The sequence below is a fragment of the Delphinapterus leucas genome, chromosome 12 (assembly GCF_059928025.1).
Source record: "Delphinapterus leucas isolate spDelLeu-1000000601 "Yukka" chromosome 12, BTC_Dleu_Yukka2, whole genome shotgun sequence".
NCBI lineage: Eukaryota > Metazoa > Chordata > Mammalia > Artiodactyla > Monodontidae > Delphinapterus > Delphinapterus leucas.
The window spans coordinates 75,104,252-75,122,361 of NC_143140.1; the positions used below are offsets into that span (position 1 = coordinate 75,104,252).

The 18,110-nt window shown below is 38.9% G+C and overlaps 1 protein-coding gene across 5 annotated transcripts in view; it reads left to right on the forward strand.

Moving 5' to 3' along the window:
* The window catches only part of AIG1 (androgen induced 1), a 233,977-nt gene that overhangs the window by 40,530 nt on the left and 175,337 nt on the right, over nucleotides 1-18,110 (forward strand). For 3 of the 5 annotated variants that reach the window (XM_022558096.3, XM_022558110.3, XM_022558130.3), the window contains exon 2: nucleotides 2,593-2,721. The exons of the other annotated variants lie outside the window; for them this stretch is intronic. In XM_022558096.3, coding sequence (XP_022413804.2) covers nucleotides 2,593-2,721 — 129 coding nt within the window. The remainder of the gene's footprint in view (nucleotides 1-2,592; nucleotides 2,722-18,110) is intronic. 5 annotated transcript variants of the gene reach the window in all.

Sequence of the window (18,110 nt, forward strand, 5' to 3'; positions counted from 1 at the left end):
CTTACATGAGTAGCTCAAAAAAATGTTTACAAAGGGAACATATCTGTGTAACCACCACCCAGATCAAGATATCAAACACCAGCACCCCGGAAGCCACCCTTGGCCCCTCCCTGTCATCACCCCCTCAAAGGTAACCACTCTTATGGCCTCTATCACTATAGACTAGTGCTGCCTGTTCTTGGTTTCTATAAAAATGGAATCATGCATTTGTGCCGGGTTTTTTGGTCCAGCTTCTTTTGCTCAGTATTGTGTCTGTGTGGTTCATCCATGTGTTTGCACGTAGCAGTGATTTCTCCTTTTTCATTGCCGTGTAGGATTCTACTTTGTGTATTTTAAAATTTACTTTCCTTTCTATTGCTGATGCACTTTTGGGTTAGTTTCAGTTTTAAGCTATTAAGAGTAATGCATCTATGAACATGCTGGTGTACGTGTTTGTTGCACGTGTATGTCTGCCTAGGAGTAGAATTGCTAGGTTAATATAGACTACACCTATGTTTAGTTTAGTAGATACTGCCAAATGGTTTTCCAGAGTGGCTTTAAAATTTTACATTCCTGCCAGCAATGTTTAAAAGTTCCAGTTATTGTATATCTTCACCAACAATTTATGGTGCCAATTTTTAAAAATTTATTTTATTTTATTATTTTAATTTAGCTATCTGGGGGTTATATATTAATACTTCATTGTGTTTTAATTTATATTTCTCTAATCACTAACAATGTTAAAAATTTTTATTTGCTTATTGGCCATTTGAATAGCCTTTTATGCAGTGCCTGTTAAAGTCCTTTGCCATTTAAAAGAATTTAGATAGTCTTTCTTTTCTGATTTGTAGGAGGCTTTTAAAATACATATATTAATATATATACATATATATTAATATATGGATAGATGTATATATGTATATGTATGTATATTAATATATACATATATATAGTAGTCCTATTTGAGAAGTATATATATATATATTACAAATATATTTTCTTTTAAGATATCTTGTCTTCACTCTTCATGGTGCCTTTAGATCAATTGAAGTTCTTACTTTCAATGAAGCTCAATTTATTAATCTGTTCCATTACTGTACACGCTTTCTTTTGCCCTTTTAAGAAATGGTTATATAACCCAAGATCATGAAGATATTCCCCTGTGCTATATTTCCAGAAGTTTTGTCATTTCACCTTTCACATTTATCACCCATCTGGTAGTGATTTTTGTGTCTGGTGGGAAGTAGGAGTCAAAGATCATTTTCTCTCATATGAATATCTGTTCTTTTGCCCAAAGAATGGCAGTGGCAGCTTTGTTATAGATCAGGTGACTGTTCATGTGTCTGTCTGTGTCTGGATTCTCGTCTGTTCCATTGGTCTATCTATTCTTGCACCAATGCCCCACACTTATAATTACAGTAACTATAAATTAAATCTTGATAGCTGGTAGTGGAAGTTTTCCAACTTTACTCTTCAAGGTTGTTTTTATCCCTCTTGACCTTTTGCATTTCCATTTAATTTTAGAATCAGCTTGCCATTTTTGTGTGTGTGTGTGTGGTACACGGGCCTCTCACTGTTGTGGCCTCTCCCGTTGCGGAGCACAGGCTCCGGACGCGCAGGCTCAGCGGCCATGGCTTACAGGCCCAGCCGCTCCGCGGCATGTGGGATCTTCCCGGACCGGGGCACGAACCCGTGTCCCCTGCATCGGCAGGCGGACTCACAACCACTGCGCCACAAGGGAAGCCCAGCTTGCCATTTTTTACACACAAAAATTAGGTTATTTGAAATAACATTGAATGTTATCCATTTAGGGAGAATTCACATTTTGCATTGTTGTACCTTCCAGGAACATAGTATATTCCTCCATTTCTTTAGGGCTCCTTTAACCTTATCTTAGTAAAGTTTTGTGGTTTTCTATGTGGTGGTCTCACACACCTTTTATTAGCTTTATTCCTAGTTATGTGCCCTCCTTTTGGCTAGAGAGCTGCTTCTACTTTGTATAGAAGCAAAATCTTCCTTTAGACTCACAAACTTAAGCAAAATATTATGGAGAAACTATTTTGAAGCTGAAGAGAGGAAGTGCCCTTGTGCCTCGAGGAGGAGGTGGGGGATTTTTTGGTTGGTGGTTTAAGGTAGGTGAGATGCAGTATGTCTTGTCCAGATGGAATCTCTGGAAATCTTAAAAGCAGCAGATGGGTGTGGGAAGAATGACAGAGAATATTGAGAAGCAGACTGACTTACTGTCTTGGGTAATTGCATAGTTGAATGAAGAAACCAATGTGTATTTTAAGTATCTGAACCAAATTCATTGACTTGAAGCAAAGACCCATTCTAAACAAATAAATTATATCCCGGACCTACCTTTCTACATCTTTGACTTACTTCACCAATCGCCAGAGATTAAAAATTTTATAATTACTGATCAAAATATTATCCAGGTGACTAAGTGATAAACTTGTTGGATTTACCATCAAGTGGATTTCCCATTAAATAAAAAAAATCTTCAAAATTTAATAAATCTTGCATGAGCCAGTGAGAGCATACTGCTTCAGAGTTTCAGAAGTCTCTTGGAATTCCCTCTAATTACTCTTCTGTTTTTCTTCCCTTCCCCAGAGATGCTTTGGGAAAGAATATTTCTTATTCACTGACTTCAGTGTCTCAGCTCCAAATGACTTCTCACACTGGCTCCTGACGTCTGCTGAAGTTGCTCTTCTCATCAAGACAAAGCCTCCTCATTGTCAGGTTCAGTGGAAACATTTGTACTCCTTCAGCTTCTTTTCAGTATTTGAGGTTATTGAAATACTCCTGCTCCATGGAACTCTTCTGTCATGGCTTCCTTGACGTTCACCATCCTCTCCTGGTCTTTCTCTTCCCTCTCTGACACTCTTCATCAGGCCATTTTCCAGGCGCTCTTTGTCCTGCAAATGTTGGGATTACACACGGCCAGCTTCAGACTCAGTTTTCTCATTGTGAACTCCCATTCTAGTGGAACTCATTCATCTCTGTGGTTTCATCGATCAATCAGCATTCTGATATTTTCAAAGGCTGTCTTGAAATAGCCTATGCCACAAACACCTCTGTCCAGCTGCTGCTCGTTGGATTTCTCCATTTAGTGCCCCAATGACACCTTAAAATTAATGTCAAAAATGGATGCTTTGTAACATGCTCTGCATTTTGGTGAGTGGCACCCTTTACAGTGGGCCTGAAACTGGGAGGTGGTTATTGATGACTCTTTCTCCTTTCTCCTCCCATGTCCAGCGACATCATCCTGGCTAGTCTTCCTCCTTAATATCCTCAACATTCTGCAGTCTCGGTCTTCTTCTCCGTATCCACTACTATTTTCCTGTTCCCACATCCCCTCACACCTAGCCTTCCTAAACAGCCCCTGATTGGCTCCTCTGCCTTCAGTATTCTCACACTCCAAGCTGTTATCTGCTCTCAGGGTGAGCTCTCCGAAATGTGCTGCTCCCCTGTTTAAAACCGTACAGGGCTTCTACTTCTCCTTTGACGTAAAGGCTGAACTCCTCAGCATGGATTTCTAAACCTGGTCCTACTGGAGCCCCTCTCTGCTTCTCTTGTCTCCTCTCTTGATGTTAGTTCTCCAGAACCGCTCGTGGTCCCTTCCGTCACTCTGCTCGCCCTTCAGAAATGCTGCTGCTTCTGCCCAGAACAGGCACAGCCCTCTCCTCATCCGTCACCCTCCTTCTGGCCTCCTACTCATTCTCCAGAACTCAACGCAGATGGGACACTCTAGTGAGACTTCATCTCATCCTTCCCCACCAGTCTCGACTCCAATGTTATATTGCATTGTGTTTATCTGTTTTGATCCCCCCCACTCTGAACTTCTTGAAGGCAAGGAACATGCCTTTCATGTTTGTGTTCTCCCTCCACAGTTGCTTTTATAAATAGGCGCTGTGTTAGGCCCTGGGGATGCAAAGATGAATAAGACATCATCTTTGCTCATGGGCTCTCACAATATAGAAGGTGAAACAGAAACATCAACAGGTAATTACTGTGTGATTTGATGAGTACCGTGTTACAGGTGTTTTTAAAACAGGGAAGAAGCGGCACCTGATTCCAGGTCTAAGAGAGTTCTATTAAAGTGTACGCAAGGGATCTCTAGAGAAATAATGTGTGGGGAAATAATCCGCTGAGTAAAGATCATCTCCAGGAAAATTCCTGGCAACCCTATAACACTGTAGTCGGTGTTACCAGTTGCTCTCCTGAGATTGTCGCTCAGATCTCCAGAGGCAGAGAACTGTATAGGAGTTAAAATATTTACAGTTGATACCAGAACATGTAAATAAACATTATGAGGTTTGGATGGAGAGATATATGCATTAAACTCTATTTTGACTAGAGAGATATATATGCATTAAGCTTAGTGGAGACTTGAGAGAATTAGCATCTTATTTTGTGTGCCCAGGAGCTCTCTGACCAAAACCCAACCCTACCTGAGACAAAAGTTCACCCTGACTTTGTAAATGTTTGCCTTTACGATGAATGAGAAGAACCTAAAGCCTTGAAATGTTCAGTCTAGTTCTTTTTTCAGATATAATGTTAAATCCCAGAAAACAATCCAGCAAAGCAGTATCTTCACATTTTGGTTTCCCTCTATCCATATCCAAGGAGAGGACACTTCATGGTTGAGAGTGATTCCATAGTTCTACTGGGCCTGGAGGGTGGCCAGAGCCTTGTGCAGTTTAGGATGAACTGACACTATAGCGGTCAGAGAAGGAAGCTGAATTCATCTGGACCGAGGTAATCTAGTCTGTATACAGGATTGTCTGTGGTAGGGCCTTGTTCTGATGCCTGTATACTGGAGGGACCATGACTGAACTTCAGGAGGTTTGGAGAGTTCCTGAAATTCCACACAAAATTGAGTATGTGTGCATAGGGGAAGAAAGGCCATAGCTTTCATCATATATTTGAAGTTCTTGTAACTCAGAGAACCGCTGGTCTACACCCTTTGGTTTCTGTTTACTATATTTATTCATCTGATAATCATGTAGTGAAGATCTAGGTCCCAGGCATTTTGCTCCATTCTGACTTACTATTTTGATGTGTGTTACAGCAATTCAAGTCAGCAGTCATTGAGAGCCTAGGTTGCAGGCGCTTCCAAGTGCAAGATCTCATTAAATATTCACAGTAAATCTGTGTGTTATATATTCTTATGACCATTTTACAGAAGAGGAAACTGAAGTTCAGAGTGTAAAAAGAACTTTGCTAAGAGCAGCTGAGTACTCAAGCAGGTGAACTGGACCTAAGAATCTAAAGATGAATAGGACATATGCTCCTCTTCAGGAAAAGCTCGGTCTTCTAGGGCAGCCAGACAGAAATGAACACCTAAATACAGTGACGTAACTTCAAGGACAGACCAATATACAATATAAAATCTCAGCACCAAGGTGTATGTCATCTCTCCAGCTGTGCTTTGTCAAGGAGAGAGGAGCGGGTCTTGAAGGATGAGTAATAGTAGACTAGGTGGACTGAAATTAAAATGCATACCAGGTTGATGTAAAAGCATTTACAAAACATAGATGTGAGCTAGTCTTCTGCATGTGTGAAAATGATAGTGGTTTGGGATGGTGAGCACATAAATAAATGTCTGAGCTTTGAAAGAGGTAAGTCGGAGAACCAGATTCTGCCCTGTGTATATCCACGTACATTAACAAATCTACTGTTCCTTTCCAGAAAGTAGCCCAGGCTATACAGGTAGCCACAATTTAAAATGCCTTTTTAAGATTTTTTTTCCCCAAGGCTAATTCAGTAGGTGTGTCCCTCGCACTAATAAGTACTGGGACGACTTGTCGATTCTGTGAGTTCTCTTAGGACAGAGACGCACTGTAAACATCTTCTTAACTTGATCTGAATACAAACCAAATCCCAATCTAACAACTCACCCAGACACACAGGTAATTGTTTCATCTACTTCATAGCCCTGAATAGCAGGAAAGTTCATAGAAAGTACACCTTCAAGCCGAGCTATCAAAACATATCTGTTTTCAAAACTCTTCTAGGGATAGTCAGTTTAATGCTTGTTTTTTTCTCCTGAAAAACAGTATAACTAGTTTCAAACAATGCTAGGTAATTCCTAAGGGGAAGTACTGTGAGAACCTTTGACATAATTAGTTTATGCTTTAGCTTGCTGTTTTCATTACAAGTTTTCAACAAGTTCTCAGAAATATGAATGGAAAAACTTCTCTGATTCCACTTTAAAATATGTGGGAAAGAAAATGCACAAAGGTGAAAGTGATGGCAGGGAAAGAAAGAGAATACAAGCAAATATGAGGCCAGCACTATTTTTATTACCGATTAGACATAGTGAGTTATAATTTGAATAAAATGTTCAGCTTGTAAGTGTGTATTTTTCCACTTGAAAAGGTCAGTTAAACTGTGATAAGATTTACAATGGATGTCAGCTTACTGGTAGTCCATCACTAGAACATAGCATCGTGGCATACTATATACCCTTATAGTATCATGTCCATCGATTGCTTCAAGTATCCTGACTAAAACCTGTATTTTTAGGTCTCTGTTTCTTTGTATGTTTTACAAAAACTTGAGATCATGCTCTATATCGGATATCTTTCTGGGCCTGTATTCCCTCATCTGTAATATCGAGATTATTGGAGTCCCTGGCTCCTGGAGTTATTGTGAGGATCAAATGAGATGGTTAGTAGAGAGCTTAGCTCAGTGCCTGGCACACAGTCAGCATTCAGTTATACTAGTCGTTGCTGTTGCGGTTATGGTTACTTTGTGTGTGATGAGAACTTTTGAGATCCTTCTCTTAGCAACTTTCAAATAAGCAATACAATATCATTAACTATAGTCATCTGTGGTTACTTTTTGTTACTTGTTTTTCACACTTGATTATATGAGTATTTTCACAAGTTGTTAACTATTGTTCAAAGACATAATGTTTCAAGGATATATAAACATCCCACCATTCCTTCAAGTTTTAAATACGTCATTTTGGTCAGTTTAACAATTTCCAGATTGTTAATAGTATAAACTCCAGTGAAATAAACATTCTTGTCTGTAAGTTTTTGTGACCCAGTAAGATGCATTTATAAAAATATTTTAAAGACTTTTGATTCATCTGTTCAAATTACATCCCTGAAAGATTGTACTTGTTTAGAACTCCCCATTTCTATTACAGTGTTGAAATAAGAATTAAGTCAATGTAAAAGAATGTGGAGAAATGTAACAGAAAGCTGTAAGTTTCAGAACCAGAATATTTGCTTTCTTTTATACCTTGGGAGGCAAGGCAAATATAATGCCTATTATCTTTCATATTTAAAAGAAGCTTTTGTGTGAGGGCATAAAACATTGTGTAGAAGTCAAGAGGGCTAATTCCAAGACTGACTGATAGCAGAATGTACACAAGCTTGAGGAATTCACTCTACCTCTCATAGTTATATAGTTATAGTTTGTAAAATGGTGATACAATACCTATCTTAAAGGACTCTTGTGGTAGTCAAATAAGATTGTTAAGCGCCAGGCAAAGGTCTTGGCACAAAGTAAGCACCTGTGGTTGACCACACTGTTATTGACCAAGGATATAATTTTTGCTGAAGAGCCAGGCTTCGGCCTTCCTCATTTATTGCAACTGTAGATTCGTAAAGTAGCAGGGTTCCCATCAGGTGTCCTGGCTGCCCCATGAATGAGCAAGGGGCAGAATGCCATGACACCTGTCAGATGTACTGTCAACATTTTCGATGTTCCTGGTTAGGGTTAGCTTAATATGGTTCTCCTTCTTGATTGAGCATACATTTAGCTCCAGCCTTGTTCCAAGCACTGAACCAAGCACTGGTGATTTGAGAATGAATAGAATATAATCTTTGTCCTTGATGGGCTCACAATATAGACAGGAAGTGGTTACCGTCTTCTCTGAGTGAACATTTTTTATGTTCTTCTGTTGAGACATGCACTGGTAGATATTTGGGGTTAAAAGCGAGTAATCAGAAAACCAGGCCCACCCCCTGAGATGGTAAGAATGTGGTATTACAAGTTAATTAGCAAGCATTGGTAGAAAGAGGATGAGCTTTCTATCAAAAGACCTGGGTTCACAGTCAGCCTGCAAAACATACTGGTTGAATGATTTTGAGCAGGCCAGGCCACCGTATTCTAAGCAAGAAGACAAAAAGAGTTAAAATTGGATTATTCATTCATTCATTTGGCAAGTATTTATTGAGCTTCAGGGGATAACATATACAACAAATCCCAACCTTCAAGGATATCAGATTCTAGGGAGAGAAAGGGGAGGATATAAAAAATGTTTCTTGTAAAGAAAAAGAAAAGGCAGAGAAGAGAGCTAGGCAGTGTCACTGGGGTGGAGGGGTGGACATCTTACAGAGAGTTACAGGGAAGGCCTCACTACAAGCTAATGTTTGAATGAAGACAGTGAGTAAGTAGTTCAAGGAAACAGCAAGTTTAGAGGCTCCAAAGAGGAGAGCACTGGGACTGGAGCAGGGTGAGGGAGGGGGCCAGTGGCAGGAGACAGGGAAGGGCCTTGTGGAACTTGCTATTGAGGACTTTGGCTTTTACTGCACATGAGATGGGAAGCTTTTGAAGGACTTTGAGCAGAGTGACATGATCTGACTTTTCACAGCCTCATTCTGGCTGCTGTGGAGGATAGAGTGGAGAAAGGCAGAAAAGCAAGGTGGTCAGATGGGAGCTTTTCCAACAATCTAGGGGAGAGTCGGTGGTGACACGGACCGTGGAGGTAGCACTAGAAGTGGTACAAAGTGTCAGACTCTGGAGATGATTTTTAAAACTAGGGCCATCAGGATTTGCTAATGAATTGCTTGAGCAGAGCTTGGGGGCTGCGTTACTATGAAGTCAAAGTTGCCATCCGTGGAGATGAGGATGACTGTGGGAGGAGCATATTTGTGGGGGAACACAAGGAGTTTGATGTTGGACCTGTGAACTTTGAGATGCCTATTTGAAACATTCGAATGAGGATGTTGAATAGATAGTTGGACTTCAAGGGGGAGGTCTGGGCTAGAGATGTAAATGTGAATAGGAATCCTTATCACAGAGATGGTATTCAAAGTCAGGAGACTGGATCAGATCTCCAATGTAGTGAATGTGGCTGGAAAAGAGAAGCAGTGCAATATCTGAGCCCTGGGGTATGCAGAGTTTAGAGGTTGAGAAGTTTGGGAGGAACTAGCAAAGAGACTGAGAAGGGATATCCAGTGGGAACGGGGGAAAGTCCAACTTGCATAACAACTATATAAAAGCACATTACATGTTGTAGACTACCATATAGATGATCATTATATTACTATAACACGCTTTTGGAAAAATGCAGTATATCATGATTTTGGGTGCAAAATTTGATTGGGGTATATTTCATGTATAGCCTTTACAACCTGTTCAATTGTGGTGACTACCAAACACACACACACACACACACACACACACACACACACACACATTTTTTCTAAATGTTGTCCTCATGACATGAAAAATTTAAAGTATTTTCCTATCAGAGATTGATTCAGGCACAAAGATGATTTGGGCATCACTGGAGCTGGTTACCTGCAGCCCTGTGCAGAATGTTTCATTATAGTGTTCAAGTAGAAATAGTCATCTCAATCTCTATATTTACTACGTGATTTGGAAAAACACCAAAGGAATTTGGGTCCACAGAGATTACAATATTACTAAAATAGATGTATACATTATTTACAATATGCTTTCAACATTAAGGTAAGACAGACCTGTTGATTGGACTTAAGACAGGGGCCAATTTTTCTGTATAAAAGACACCTTCCAGAAAATGGTTTGTGTAAACATGCTTTTGTCATTATGTATCTGTAGAGAGCCTTTTCACATGTTGACTATATTTATTCAATTTAAAGACCTTAGTTTAGTAGCTTGACACATTATGCTAAGTGAAATATGCCAGTCACAGAAGGACAAATACTGCATGATTCCACGTATACAAGCCATCTAAAATCATCAGATTCATAGAAGAGAGTAGAATGGTGGCTGCTAGGCAGTGGGCAGAGGGGGAAATGAGGAGTTGCTAATCAACGGGTACGAAGTTTCAGTTACGGAAGGTGAATGAATTCTAGAGACCTTTTTTACAACATTGTGCCGATAATTAATAATACTGTGTGGTACACTTAAAATTGGTAAGAGGGTAGATCTCATGTTCAGTGTTCTTACTACAATAACATAAAAAATAAAAATGAATTAAACAAAGGAATTAATTTAGTGGCGTAACCCCAAGACCTATCATTTATTGCCTTATGATTTGGTAGTGGTAATAAGTAACTAAATCATAATATCCTATTAAGAGTTTTACAACAAAGAGGGAATTGAGAGACCTAAAGAAAAACATTGCCAATGCCACCCCTATATGGAGCTTCGGGAGAGTGTTCCAAAGAAAGAATTTTCGTAGTACTTTCTCTTCATCACTTAGTAACACATTTCTAAGCTCATGTCTGGGAGCATTCTGGCTACCAGAGCAACTTAGATTTTTGCCCATATGTGCTCCATTTAAATATCAAACATGTCAAAAACTCTGCCACATATATCTTTAAATCAAAGGTTTTTGAAGACAAAGCAATTCAAAAGTATGGAATAATTTTCATAATATGCTGCCCTCTCAAGATGTGTCCATCTCTAGAGCGATACCTGAGTTATGAGTTAAGTGGAGTAAAATCCACTTCTGCGCCTGGGTAACAACCACTAATCCAAAAGCGCACAGGCAGCTGGTCCTGATCATGATGGATGCATATACTGTGGATGGAAGAGCACAGCACTGAAGCACTACGCTTCCTATACTCCCAGAGGAAGGTAGCCTTTGCAAAACTGTGGAGGCTTCACTTAAGATAAAGGGGAAAACAGTTATGTGTTTGCAGTAGCTCATGAACATTGGACTCAGTTACCTAAGTGGCTTATCCCTTCTTCCTCCAGTGTTTGGGATTTGAGGCTTCTACCTAGATAAAGAGTCTTGGGCAGAGGCCTTCGTCCCTACCTGTAAACCCTGTTCAGTGCACTGCTTGGTGTGATTAGCACAATCACAGCATAACAAAGGAAAAGAAGGCCACTAAAAAGAAAGATTTTTCTGATTCTTCATTTGGGGAGATTTCATTCATAATATTTTGTTGTCACAAAAGTATATTCTATCCTGGGCTCAAAATCAGTAATGGATTTTTTTTTAAATAGCCAAAGCAGATGTTATATATACTATACATAAGCTTCCTCGTGGTCAATGTATAAATTTGACATAATTTGATGAACACCTGTAGATACGATTTTCAATTCAGTTCTAGCATCTGATGTCAGTCACAATAGAAAAGATGGCTAGATTAGCTGTTATTTGCCCACCATATTTCTATGTGATTTCTTCTAGCATTTACCAGTTTGAAACATCAACCTTCAGCTGCTGCATTCTGATCAAGAGAGTTATTGACTGTAAGTTGAACATCCATGTAATATTAAGAATGAAGCGTATATATATTTTTTCCTTCAGAATGTGTGAGCATACTACAACTTTACGTTTTCTATGGACTAAATTTTTGTGTCTCCCTCCCCCGAAATTCATATGTTGAAATCATAACCCTCAAGGTGATGGTATTAAGAGGTGGAATCTTTGGGGTGATTAGGTCATGATAATGGAGCCCTAGTGAATGAGATTAGTGCCCTTATAAAAGAGACCCCACAGAGGTCTCTTGACCCTTCTGCCATGTAAGGACGCAGCAAAACCAAATGTAAAATAGATAGCTACTGGGAAGCAGCCACATAGCACAGGGAGATCAGCTCGGTGCTTTGTGACCACCTAGAGGGGTGGGATAGGGAGGGTGGGAGGGAGACGCAGGAGTGAGGAGATTTGGGGATATATATATGTATAGCTGATTCACTTTGTTATAAAGCAGAAACTAACACACCATTGTAAAGCAATTATACTCCAATAAAGATGTTTAAAAACTAAATAATTATTTTTAAAGAAAATGATCCTGAAAAATAAAAAAAGACAGCCATCTATAAATTTTAGTATGCTTCCTGATATAAAATTTAGTATACTTTCTGATTGCTAACCAACAACAGATTATTTTCAGTTATTTGTTATTCTGGTGAGGAAATTATTGCTAGCTTTCAAAGTTAATGTACCTTATGAAGCAACATAAAATATGCATTTTCTGTTTTCTGAGTTTTTAGAACTCTTAGGCTGTTTCTCCTTGATTTTATACTTTTAAATTTATTTTGATTTCTTAATGGGTGGTATTGAATCAGAATCTGTCGGGAGAAGTTTCCAGATGAATACTGTTTTTAGAAGAAGAGCTGTGTATTTTTATTAATGCCTGTTGGAACTCCAGAAGATTTTGGATTTTCCTTCATTATCCTATCCACAATAAAAGTGATGAGACTGCCTTTACCCCTTTATGGGGTATATTCATTATTTTCTTTTGTTCTGTCCGTGTACAGCCTTGGCTACTGATGGGTTTTTACTATTTATTAGCTTTTAAACACACACTTTGTATGTTTATGAGAACAGAAATGTGACAAAGTCAAAAGAAGATGTATTACTTTAATGTAACTGAAAGGAAAAATGCCATTGCTTGTATTTCTATTGCTGCAAGGCACTCAGTTGCTATTCACTGTTTTATAAACATATATTTTATATTGATACACTTAATTGATAGGTTTCTAAATTATCTCTGATATTTTTTTAGAACCTATGCTTCTGCGCATTTTGGTTCCAATTTCTTTTTTAATTTTTCTTTGTCCCAGATGTTTACAATCACATCAGTGCATGAAGTTCCCTCCTCACGGTACTTTTTTTCTCCTCAACTCCCCTGACTCTTATCATAACCGCCCAGGATCTTCTTGCCACGGCCATCCCTGGGTCTCCTGGTCATCGAAAACAGCTTGACCTCTAGCTCATTCTTGGATCACAGTCTCCCATCATTCAACGTGTTCACTCCTACCAGACCTGTGACTCATCCCCGCCGCCAAAAAATAGCTCATGCTGTATCCCTCCCCTGTTTTTCTCTAGCCACTCTAAACCCTGTGATCTAGTGCTTTAGTTATTCAGCTCCGGGCACCCTCACTGCCCTAGCACCTTGTGGGTTTGCCTGGCCGACGCTCATACCCATTAGGTCCGTTTATGTGCCTTGTGGCTGGGGCACTGAGCACGACTGGAAGCAATTGCAGGTACCCCCCGATTTTCCAGAGCTCACTGTACACACTTGGCTTTTATGAAAGTACCTGTTTTCCCTAACTGAAAGAAATCCATAGAGGACTTTCACTTTTATGGAAAAAAAAAAAAGATGAAAAGTGGAAAGAACATTTAGCATTTGTTTTACAGTGAGTTATTATAGATGCTCCTGAGCAGTGAGAATGGCATTGCCAAGCTTCTTCCCCTGGAAGTACATTCAGTATCACAGCATCAAGCCACCATAGCTTTGAACTGTGTCTGTGAGCATCTGTGCTTTATGTCAGTTTATTTTGTGCATCTGTTAGCAAGATGTGTCCTAAGGTAATTGCTTCTCTGCTTTACCCTTTTCAGCTTTTGAGAGATTCATACGAACACTCTACTTTCGGAGAGCGGGGGACACCTGTAATAAAACAGTGCAGCTCAGTTGAAATATAGCTGTGTGATCTCCTTCTTTACAGGGCCCCCAGCATTTCCCGGCCATACTTCTACTGGCCCCAAGTCAGGTCCCCTCTCTTCTCCGCTCAGCTATCTTTGCCACTGTCGTTAATTATGTATTAGTAAAGGTGTGTTAATACTACATCCCAGATGTTGTGCCAGTCTCTGGGGATACAACATTGAACTAAAACCTAACCCTGCCGCCATGTGCCTACAAGAAAGTCAGGCATTTATAAAACAGCAGCACTAATGATGATTTCATTACACTTGAATCAAGTGGCAAAAAAAATAAAAGGTGACCTGAAATGCATATTGGGGCAGGGAGAGTGAGACTCTAACTTGCTCTAGGTAGCATTTTATTGTTATTCTTGTCTTGCTTTTCCTTATAGTTTTACCACATGTGTGTCCCTGGTCTAATATTGTGGGTTTTTTTTTTTTTTCATTTCTTTTAGAACTTTATCTAAATAGTGTGATACTTTTTCAGTCTTTTAAGATTTGCTTTTATTGTTCAGTGTTATGCTTGTGCAATCATCTGTGTTGATATATGTAACTAGGTAATTTATTTTCACTGCTGTATTTTATTTTTTTAATACCTCTGTTTATCCATGGTTGAGTCTGTGCACATTTGGGTTGTTTGATTTTTTTTTGTCATTATAAACAATTCAGATATGAATAGGAAAGGTATGATAGAGATTGGTTAATTTTCAATATGCATGCAAATTTTAGCTCTGGTCTTTCACTTCAGCCTTCCCTATCGAACACAAGTACCACAAATTAGAAGCAAATTTGACCACTTGAATGTTGCATCATATTTAAAGTGTTACAATAATATCTCCATCAGTTTTCCTGATGTACTATCTATAGAAGGAGGCATAAAATAATTAAATGACCCAAAGTCAAGAGATAGGTCAGACCGTCTATCTGAATAATTAAAAGCAAATGTCCTTTCTTCATTCTTAGCATTTCATTACAATAACTAAAATATTGTCAGCAACGCTATTAAATATCAGGGAAGTCATGGTGAATTAAATGAGATATCTATTGTCTCTCGGCTCCAAATTCACCCTATAATACCTCCTCTTCCGTAACTTTTTAAGCATTTCTCCTTCACATTGAGGATAATGTTGAGCTTTCTCAGTAAAGGGCACTGAAGGAACATTGCAGGAGGATGGAGCTTCACTTACTGATTCCAGCTGCTGCCCCAGTGGTCAGCTGTGTGGGTAGAAGGACGTTTAGTATCGTTCTGGCCCAGCCACAGGCAGGGAACGTGCAGTCCCTGCAGCTCTTCCAACAAGAGCACCACCTGCAGGTCTCCTGCCCACAGTGGTCACTCAACTCTTGTGCACCTGCCCATCAGCAAAGGCCCCCTTTACCTGGGAAGGCTGCTTCTTTCTCCACCATCCAACTGGCTGCAAACACACCTTCTCTAGTGAGGTCTGAAGCCCATGCTTGGGGAGGGGGCTTCTTCCAAGTTCTTCTTTCCTTGGGTACTCTCCCTGAGCCCTGGGGCACCCTCTAGCATTCTGTTTACATCTAATACTTACTCTCCTATGATAGCCTAATCATTCTTTATATTAAACTTACCCTACTTAAAAAAAGTCAATGAAAAATCTAAAACCTAGCATAAACTTACACATCCAGTGTTCTAAATGTCACCAGTTTGTAAAGTACAAGAAAATCGTGTTACAATTTAGTTATGACTCAAAATTATGTCCATTAAGTTACAGTTGACCCTTGAATAAGGTAGGAGTTAGGGGCGCCGGCCCCCATGCAATAGAAACACCCATGTATAACTTTATAGTCAGCCCTTTGTATCCAAGGTTCCTCATCTGTGGATTCACCCAACTGCAGATCATGTAGTATGTAGCATTTACTACTGAAAAAAATCCGTGTATAAATGGACTTGGGCAGTTCAAACCCATGTTGTTCAAGGGTCAACTATTTTAAAGCTATAAGAACAGGTTGTTTCTCAATAGAAACATAAGGTGATAACTTTGTGAAGAAAGTAATGGTCGTATTTACTTTGTTACCTAAGTAATTGAGAACTGTAATGTATTTCTTAGTTTCCTAATAACAGTACCACTTCTAACTTTAAAAAATTTCATACTCATCTGAAGGACAGAAACATATACCTAAAACTCCATTTTCATTCCATGTTGTTATACTCTAGGTACCAGGAAACATACATAAGACCATTCATAGGTATATGCATCCTCAACTTTACTAGATAATGCCATTATTTTCCGAAGTGATTGAACCAAAATATACTCCCTCTAGCATTGTTCCACATCATCTTCCACAATTGGTATTATCAGACTTTTCTGTATCATTAATGTAATTATAAAATGTCTTAGGGACCTTTCATTTTTTCTGAGATTTTACATTGGCACTTGAGTTGATTGGTGGTAGGACCCTTCCAGCACTAGCTTCATACTTTCTCAAACTATGAGAACCCTGGGATTTTCTAAATACTCTTAATCTAGAGGCAAAATATTATGGAGTCATAGATGAACTAGTGGAGAATAGACATGAAAAGAATGGTTCATCTTATACCTTTCAGTCTCTGCACCAGTAAACTTCAAAATGATATATTAAACAAATTAATGTGGTACAACAATGGCCAGTTTGAGTTAAAAATAGAAAATATTATCTGTTACGGAGTGAGACCTTTCAGAGCCCATCCAGAAGCTTTGTGTGGAAGACCCTGTTTCTGAAGGCAGAAGGCAGCAGGCAGCATCTAGAAACAGGGAACTGCTTTCGTAAGTATTTTAACCATTCAGTTCCCTGCCAAGTATTTATCTACGATTATGCAGACACAGTCTTTATGTAGACTCAACGTTATATCAAAATCAATAGATTCATAAATATTAAAATAGAAACGTCTGTGGACAGGGGCCATGTTTTCCTAATCGACTTTATTAATACAACTTTACCTGCAGACGTATATGCTCTTAATACATATAGTTTAGTTTGTTATATACAGATTGTGCATGGGTTATGATTCTGTGTCAACTTATCACTTAAGATCTGATTTGGTCTTAATTCAGGTCCTTTTTTATTTAGGTTTCAGATTTATCTAACTCTTTAACTAATGATTATGTTTGGCACTTAAATCTGCTGCTGCAGTAAATTGTTACCACAAGTAAAACTTTAGTCAGATAAAATCGATTTCACAGCGTTAGAAAATTTAACGCACTTCAGAACAGATTTGTGTTATTAAAGTTACAACATGTTTTTCTTTAAATAACGGTTCACCACTGTTATTGTGCGTTTAGTAAATGCAGGTGCCACTAAGTTAGAGGTTAGACACTTCTAAATACGTTCACGTTTGCCACACAACGTACAATCGTTTAATAGTCTGCGTTAGTAGTTTACTAAGTGTTTTGTATGTAGTAATCAATAAATATTTGTTAAATAAATCAATGGTGTGTTTAATTCAGTATTTGAAAGGATTAATAGTTGAAAAAAATCTTTAAGCCTATAAAAGTTTTGAGTAACTTCTAATGTCAGTGTAGCACCGTGAAAACACCCGAGGGAAATTTTCTGCCGTATTTGCAGATTAGAATGGAATCGCTGGGAAGATCCCTGCAGTGCTGTTATCAGGATGGTGCTGGAACATGGCATGATTGCACCCATCACTTTGTGAAGCACATGCAAATGTTTTCTTTAGATGACTGTTCTCCTTGCTTAGATATTGAAAATGATTCTGTGATATTGTAACGAATTTTGTGGAAAACCTTTCCTTTCCAAAGCTGCTTATCTAAGTGCATTATTTCTGACTGAAAAGCTTATTTTTCTTTCTGTCTGTCTGAATGGATTGCTAGCCAGTGGTGACTTATGGCTGACCTCATCGATTTTCAGTAATGAGATAGAGCAGTATGAGGTAAATGTCTGTGTACATGGGCAAGGACTCTAAATCACATTCTGAAAACCACGGGCTTGATGATGCAATGAGTCCATCTCCTCAGAAATGTTTGTGGTGAAGATTCCTTGAAAATGCTTGGGCTTAAAGCACATCACTTAAATGGCGGATTTAGAAAAATAAAGTTACAGTCATTAGAGTGAGAGAACCATATTGTCTTGTTCAGGCTAACTCTCTCCAAGGGTAGTAACGGAAAATTCACCAGGCAGTACATCTGATGGGTATAGTCTAAGTGGATGAAGGAGGCAGAGAGAACTTGTGGTAGTTTTAAATGCATTTATTTCTCTACAGAGTAACATTCAAACGTGTAACTGATCATGGCTTCCATGTAACTGATGGACTCTATACTGTAGAATTGCCACAGATGTTCAGATGTCTCAGGCAAGGAAGGCACTGGAAGCAAATGCAAAAGAATCCTTGCAGAATTCAGTCATCTGATTTCATACTGAGTCACTGCCCCTTGGTGTCGAAATACGTTTGGGATTCACTCTTGATCTTGATAATAAGAAGGAGTTGTGCAGTATTAAAAAGTAAGGCATTTGTGGAATGGAGGGGGAGTCCCTTAGAAGATTGTGTGTTATGGTATTGCTATTTTGT